Genomic DNA, 7,642 nt, shown 5'->3' on the forward strand with positions numbered 1-7,642 from the left:
CCCAGAAAAGGGTAAAGGCAAGAGGCATTTCAGATGAGATGATGGGACTAGGAACAGAGACAAACAGACCCCGTTCTCCTCCCAATGCTCGGAATGTCAACTGGAAATGGAACATTGTTGCTTAATGCCAATTTCTGATCTCAAGCCCTAAGGTGTAGAGCTGAGGCCATGCACTATCTGGAAGAGAATAACATTTCTCTTAGACAAATGTCTAAATAGGTAGCTGTGATGCATCGGGCGAGCCTGCCCAATGCTTCTTGGGGTCACATGTTGTGCCTCTCAGTCAGCCAAACACTTCTTGGCTAGCCCTGTCTGACCTCCAGAACAGCTGCAGCAAAGGCTCAAAGGTTGCAGAAGAATCATAGTACCCTGCCGTGGTTGTTAATAGGTTTAGTTGATATAAAAGTACATGGGTGAACAGTGAACAACATGAGTATGTGTTTGAGCAGTACATACCCAAGACCTTAGATCAAAATTATAATAAAATAAGGACACAAACTGCATCAGGTCAGAGAACTAGTAACCAGTAGCTTGTCTCCATCAGTGTCCAGTACCAGCCTCTCCAGAGGGAGGTGCACAAAACCATGGACAGGAGTTTCTTCCTAATCCCTATTAGTTAGAGAACAATTTATGCTCCTGAAACAGGAAGATTTGTGTTATCGAATTTATGTGGCACCTAAGGGATTCCAAAATCTTAACAAACATGATCCTTGTTTATATCTCTCCCCTGTGCATGAATTCACATGCCCACACACAAACATATATTTTCAAAAACACCTGAATCACAGTTTCAAAAGTAACTTTGGCACTTAGGACCAGATTCTGAAAAGGTTTTAGACCCAGATCCTCAAAGGACATTTAGGCATCTAAGTCTTGTTGATTTTACTGGGAGTTAGGTTCCTAAATATCTCAGAGCTGGGCCTTAAGTGCCTAAGTCACTTAGGGATTTTTGAAAAAATTCCCATAAATCACTTTCAAAAGTGGGGCTTAGAGTCCTTAGGGAGTTTTAAAAAGTTACCCATAATATACTTTGGTTGCTGGGACAGGCATGCTTCCCGTTGCCATGATGCCATCCCTTAATGGTCTCCCTGTGACAGTAAGGATGGGGATGAAGGCTGAGCACTTTTAGTGCTTTACATATTCATTTTACTGCACTAATAGTTAGTCAGTCTTCACAATACCCTTGAAAATGTTGTATAGTGAAACTTGTACAGAAAGTCACTGTAATTAGGCAAACTCCTATCTTAAGAGACTGCTTCTCAGTGACCCCAAACTGTGTACGATTGCACTCTATCTCTTTCAAAAGCTCACCACCCTTAAGCAACAATTTTTGTCAGGCCCTTGAGTGGCCATTTGGGACAGGTTTCATTCTGCCAGCTTTGTTTTATGTGTTGGGGTTAGAGGCAGAGTTCATGTGGCTTGCCCAAGCTCACACTACAAATCCATGCAGCCCCAAACCCCCCATCATCTGGGGAGGTCCCTCCCCCCTCTCCAGTCACAGTGCCAGCCCCAAGCAGGAGTAGTGTCCCTGAACCATTTGCTGGGTAACCAGCTGCCCCACCCCAGAGGTGGCTGCATCTCAGAACCAGGCGAGGGGTCCCTCTGTCCCCCAGAGGTGGCTGCCTCTCATCCCCACTGGTGCTGACCTGGCTTTTCCTTCCCAGCATGGGGGGCTCGGCATGAGCAGCCCCTCGCAGTGGGGCGCCGACTCCAGCCTGCTGTGGAGTCATGAGAAGAACAGCCTATGGGACGAGAGCGGCAAGAACCTCAGGAGCCTGGGGCTGAAGAGCAGCCGCAGCAGCCCCTCCCTCGGGTGAGCCTACGGGGCGGGAGTGAGGGGCACCGGCAGGGCCGGGGGGCAGGGGCTGCGGGGCTGGGCTGCGGGTCAGGAGCGAGGGGCACCAGCAGGGCTGGGCTGGCAGGGGATGTGGGGTGGGAGCGAGGGCTCGTGGCTCTCTCTCTGACTCTCTGCCCCCCGGCACAGGGACAGCTACGGGGGGCCGGGCCGGCAGAGCCGGAAGAAGACAGATGAGGAGGAGAAGCTGCTCAAACTGCTGCAGGGGATCCACAAGCCCCAGGATGGCTTCACGCAGTGGTGCGAGCAGATGCTGCACGTCCTGAACAGCTCCAGCAACCTCGACGGTACTCCTGCGCCCGGACGCCTGGCTTCCCTGCGCCCCGGGGGGGAAGGGGAAGGGGCTGGGACCCCAGGGCTCCTGGGGTGGGTCCCCGGCTCTTGTTGCCTTGGTTTCTGCAGCTCTCAAAGCTTGTTGGTGGGTGGGTGCTTGGGGCGGCCAGGGGGCGAAGGGGGCTGGCCCTCCTTGACGCCCCCTCTCGCCTGCAGTCCCCACAGTGGTGGCGTTCCTGAAGGATATGGAGTCCCCGTACGATGTTCACGACTTCATCCGCTCCTACCTGGGCGACACGGTGGAAGCCAAAGAGTTTGCCAAGCAGTTCCTGGAGCGGCGCGCCAAGCAGAAAGCCAGCCAGCAGCGCCAGCAGCAGCAGGTAGGGGGCGCTCTCCCCTTGCTGCCTGGGGGGTGGGGCTTGCCAAGGGGCGGGGCTCCACGCTAATCCCTCCTCCCCTTCCCAGCAGGAAGCCTCGTGGCTCAGCTCCGGCAACTTGCCCTCCCCGTTCCCGGCCAACCACGGCACCAAACAGCCGCCCTTCGAGGGCAGCCAGCCGGTGAAGATCAAGAGGAGACCGGTCATGCTGCACGCTGACCCCAGCATCCTGGGTACGGGGGGGCCCGGACACCTGGATTCTCTCCTCAGTGCCAGGAGTGGAGGGGGGCTGGGAGCCAGGACTCCTGGGTTCTCTCCCCGGCTCTGGGAGGGGAGTGGGGGCTGGTGGGTTAGAGCAGGGGATGCTGGGAGCCAGGACTCCTGGTTCTCTCCCCGGCTCTAGGGAGGGAAGTGGGGTTGGGGGTGGGAGCGCAGTGACCTCCTGGGTGCTCATCCTGGGTTTCAGAGGAGTAGAGGCTGCGTGGATTTACGAGCGGATAAAGTGCCTCCCTCGTGCGTAGCCAGCTCATCCGATTATCCGTGCGTGCGCTGTGCCGCTCTGCCCCCAGGGTATGTCGCGGCAAGCCCGGCAGTCGAGGTGGAAAAGCATTGAAACGACTACTGAAGTCTCGTAGCAATAGGACTCTGCCTGCCTTCGTAACCGATTCCGTCTTAGCCTGAATGTGCACTGCGAAAGGACGAGGAGGCCGTGCTGGGCCCTCCTTTCCGTCTGCCCCCCCCCCTCGGCAAGCGGCGGGCACCGGGTCTGGTGGGGGGACAGCTCAAGGGGCGCATAGCGCTCGGGATCGGGGCGCCAGGCTGACCGCCTTCAGAGAGGAGATATGTGTAGCACTTCTTTCTCGAACACACTAAGCACCTTAAAATGGCCAACCCGCTGATAGCACTTTATCGAGACTTTTACAAGAACTCATTAAAAAAAAAAAAAAAAAGATTTTTTTTGGTGATTCTGGAGGAAATTTTTATAAAGAAACTTTAAAAAAAACAAAAAAAATCGCTCTAGGAAACACTGTTATTTTCACACGGGGATGAGGAGAGACGTGAAAATTTGCAAAGGGGAAAAGAGAAGATTTCATTTAAAAAAAACAAACAAACACACAAAAATAGCAAAACTTGAAGAAATGCACTTATCGCCTGGCCCGCTTTCCGTGAGCCGGCCCGGTTCTGTGTCGCGCGGCGGAGCCGGCTGTAAATAGCGCTAGATACTGAGCTCCATATGGGAGACTTGCTCTCGCTAAGAGGCCATGTTTGTTTTTCTCGTTTTTGGAAGAGACACGTTGCGTGTTTGGGGTTTGTTTTTTGTTGTTGTTGTTGTTTTTTTGAAAGTTGCACAACCGTGAAACAGCTGACTTCCGCTTCCCTGGTGGTGCCTGGCTGCAGCGGAGCTGGCTCGGGAGGAGTAACGCTAACCACGGCGGCTGACTGCGGTCACTGGAGCCAGGCGATCTTCCTGCCGGCTCCCACAAGCTCCGACTACTCACCTGGCTCAGGGAGAGCTTCTAACCTGCAGAGCTCTCCTGACTTCCTGCCAGTTCCTGTCCCCCGGCCAAGCTCCCCCGTCACCGGCCTCCCCGACGCCTCGGAGCTCCCCCGTCACCGGCCGCTCGGACGTCTCAGAGCTCCCCGACGCCTCGGAGCTCCCCCGTCACCGGCCGCTCGGACGCCTCGGAGCTCCCCCGTCACCGGCCGCTTGGACGCCTTGGAGCTCTCCCAACACCTTGGAGCTCCCCCGTCACCGGCCGCTTGGACGCCTCGGAGCTCCCCCGTCACCTCGGAGCTCCCCCATACCTCGGAGCTCCCCCATCACCGGCTGCTCGGACGCCTCAGAGCTGCCCTGTTACAGTCTGATCAGATGTCTCAGCTGGCTTCCTGCAAGCTTCTAGGCCCTGCAAACTCCCTGCAACAAGCTCCGCCTCCCCGGCTGGATTTCCTCTACAAGCTCCGCCTCCCCGGCTGGATTCTTCCCCACAAGCTCCGCCCCGTGAAGCCAGCCTCCTGTGAATGACCAGCCTGCTCTCCACGCAGCGGTGATGCTGCCCAGCTGATAGGAAGATGATTTCTTCTGCACGTTTGGTTTTTGGGGGGGGAGCGCTCTGTTTTGTTTTTAAGCTCTGGGCATCTCGTTCATTTTGCCTTTCCCCCGCCCCGTTAGACATGCCCCCCCCATCCCAATGGCCCTGAGGGGGGCGGTTGGGTCTTTTTAGTTTCGTTTTTTTTTTTTTTTTGGACGGAGGAGCATTTTTGTATGCGCGGCAGGTGGGGGGCCTTGACCCCGCCCCCATTTCTGAATGTATCTTTGGACAAGAATTGGAAAGACGAAATCCGCCAGCCCCTCCCGGCACCCCGGCTCGGGCTGCGGCATGGCCCCAAGTCAGTAAAGCTCCAGTCACGCTCTCGAGATATATATATATTTTTTAAAAACCGAGAAACCGTTGAATTTCCTGTGACCGATCCCCACCCGCAGAGGTGAGCGATTTCGCTCTCAAATGCAGCTGTACAGATTTTGGAGGGGAGGGAGATGTCGTTCGTTTGTTCGTTTTCGTTTTTTTAAATTTGGGCTTGAATATTTTTTTTTTAATTGCGCGTATGGATCTGTTGTTTTTGTTTACAGACCGTCCCTGGGGCGTTTGTGTCTCACGGGACGGTAGCCACTACACAGGGTACCTTTCCGAGTCGAAATCTTCCTGAGGAGGAGACGTTTTTAGTTTATTCCCCCTCCCCCCCCCCGGCAAGTTATCCTGTCGGAAGTCAGCGTGCGGGAGGGGAGACAGTTCCCCCCGGCCTTCGCGCGAGACAACACGAAGCTTTTCCCTGGTTGTGGCAAGCCAGGAACCACGCCGTGAACGCCGCGTGGAAGGCGTCACGCCGAACGGCCGGATCACAGTTTCTTGCATGTGTTCTTCCTCTCCCCCCCACCCCCCTGGATTGTTGTATTTTGATTTTTATTGTTTTTCCAAACCAGTGCAGCTTTGGGGGTTAACCCCCCCCCCAACCCGTTGGGTTTCCGTTTGTTTTTTAAATGTTTGTGGTTTATGAACTTTTTCAGTCGACCAAATGGCAAAGACACTTGTTTTTTCTTTCTATGTCGAAGGTTGGGGGGTTTTTTGGGTCAGGGACCTCTTTTGTTTTGGTAGGCCCTACAACAGATACTGTGAGGTTCCATGGTTACTGTGTTAGTGGCGATAGGGGGGTCTCCCCTCCCTTCACCCAGTCAATGGATCAAAGGACACAGGATTTGGATGTGACCTGATCTGGTTTCTCACCCTACTCCCCCGTCAGTCAGTATTGGCCTGTAGTGGCCTCCGTGCGGTCAGCGTGCAATAGGCCACCGAAGGACTTACCCCCCACCCCTTTGCTATGTCACAGAAACCCTGCGGTGCCAGTGGGGGCAATGGAGTCTCCACCCGCAGGTGAGGGTCCGGCGTCCCGGGCCAGTGAGGTTCCCAGGGGAACCAGTGAGCTGACGGCTTCCCGGATCCGGCTGGGATCCCCCCCCTTTGGGACTCGCAGTGCAGCGGGGGACAATCCGGCGCCCAGGGATCTCCAGCAGCCGGCTCACCTCAATCCCGGGCTGCCCCCACGGACCCGGCTCAGGTGGGGGGCAACCAGGAGCCACCGTTCGTGTTTGAATTTGCCACAAGAATGTATTCAGTGATGCGGCGCTCGCGGACCTTTCCAGCTAAGGGCTGTCTCCCCAGTTCGCTTCCCCCCGCTATCGACTGGGGGCATTTACACCTAGCCCCCTCCTCCCCCTCCCGGAGCGATCGGACTGCACAGGGGCCAGGCCCAACCAAAGTCTCTTCTGGCCCACGGTGGAGACCGGCCCCTGGAAGGACGTTTATTATCCACCGCGGGGGGCGTTTCCTGCAGAATTTGCCTTATCTTCATATTGGTTGTTCCCCCCCTCCACGCACCCGCCCCCCCCGCGAAGAAAAGGGAACCTGAGCCCGGGGCCGGGGCAGTATTAGCCCGGGGGCCGGTTAGCTGCCGGGCCGGACGTGGGTTTTCTATCTAGCAATAACGAACTGGCCTCGATCGCTTGCCACCCGCCGCAGGGGTGGCCCCGGCCTTGGGCGCTTTCTCATGCCACCCGGCGGGGTGGAGCTGGGGGGAGGACCCCCCCGTTCATTGTGTGTCTCTCTTGCCTGCGTGGAATTAAAGTTTGTAGATATTTCCTGCCCCCGCCCCTGCGAGAGCTGGTGTCTTTGTCCTGCTGTCTCTCTGCTGGTTCTACCGGTCCGAGGGGGAGGGGGAGGGTACGGAAACTGGGAAGGGCGTTGAACCCCCCCCAAAAGCCTTGGGGGAGAGCCTTTGCCCAGTGGGTGGAGGGAGGGGGAACTGCCACCCTGAAGCGTGGAGCTGCCTGGGACCCCCCAGTGGCAGCGTGAGCATCTGTTTACACTGCACCAATTGTGTCGGTATTTAAGGGAGCGAGGTCCCCATGCCCCAAAGCAGGAAAGGGGGGGGTCCTGCCTCAGTTTCCCCACTTCCTGAAGGCGACTGCCACAGCATCTGGCTCCTTTGCTAAGTGTTAGTAGGAGGCTCGGGGGGCTTTCTCCAGCCCCTCTTAGCAGAGGGCTGAGTCCCAGAACTCTTGGGTTCTTAATGTCCCCCCTCCTGCCCCGCACGGCGCTAGCAGTGAGAAACGGGGCACAGATTTCCACTGGGTTTGGGCAGGCAGGGGTAGTGCAGTGTAACTGCCCCGACCCCTCCGGCATCAAGGACCTGGGGGGCACAAAGCAGCCACCCCCCCCCCTCCAGGGGATGGCTGAATGCGCTTTTGCAGCAGGGGAGCAGCCGGACTTAACGGGGGTGTGCGCGGGGGGTGGGGGACACCAGGTCAGCCCTCCTCGTTCTTTCCCCAGGGCCAAGGGGTGGGGCTGCGGAGAAATCCAGATACTGGGGTGGGGGGGCACAGGCCAGTTACTGCAGCCAGCGGGCCGTTGAGCTTCCAGTGAGCTGTACTGACTGGACACCGGGCAACCCCACCCCACAGTGTAATCATCTCCGGGGGGCAGGGGGCTCCCTTGAAACAGTTACCAAGAGGGAGGGGTGGCCGGGGAGAGAACCCAGGAGTCCTGGCTCCCAGCCCCCACACCAGTAACAACAGGGAGGCAGG

General features: G+C 56.9%; 1 protein-coding gene across 1 annotated transcript in view; it reads left to right on the forward strand.

Annotated features, from left to right (window-relative positions):
• Positions 1–3,328, forward strand: part of GIGYF1 (GRB10 interacting GYF protein 1) — a 15,941-nt gene extending 12,613 nt beyond the window's left edge. Inside the window, 5 exon segments of the mRNA XM_075071329.1 lie at positions 1,665–1,813; positions 1,985–2,142; positions 2,345–2,508; positions 2,597–2,776; positions 3,182–3,328. Of these exon segments, the coding sequence (XP_074927430.1) occupies positions 1,665–1,813; positions 1,985–2,142; positions 2,345–2,508; positions 2,597–2,776; positions 3,182–3,328 (798 nt within the window).
• The last annotated feature ends 4,314 nt before the right edge of the window (positions 3,329–7,642 follow it).

The sequence above is a fragment of the Chelonoidis abingdonii genome, chromosome 11 (assembly GCF_003597395.2).
Source record: "Chelonoidis abingdonii isolate Lonesome George chromosome 11, CheloAbing_2.0, whole genome shotgun sequence".
Lineage (NCBI taxonomy): Eukaryota > Metazoa > Chordata > Testudines > Testudinidae > Chelonoidis > Chelonoidis abingdonii.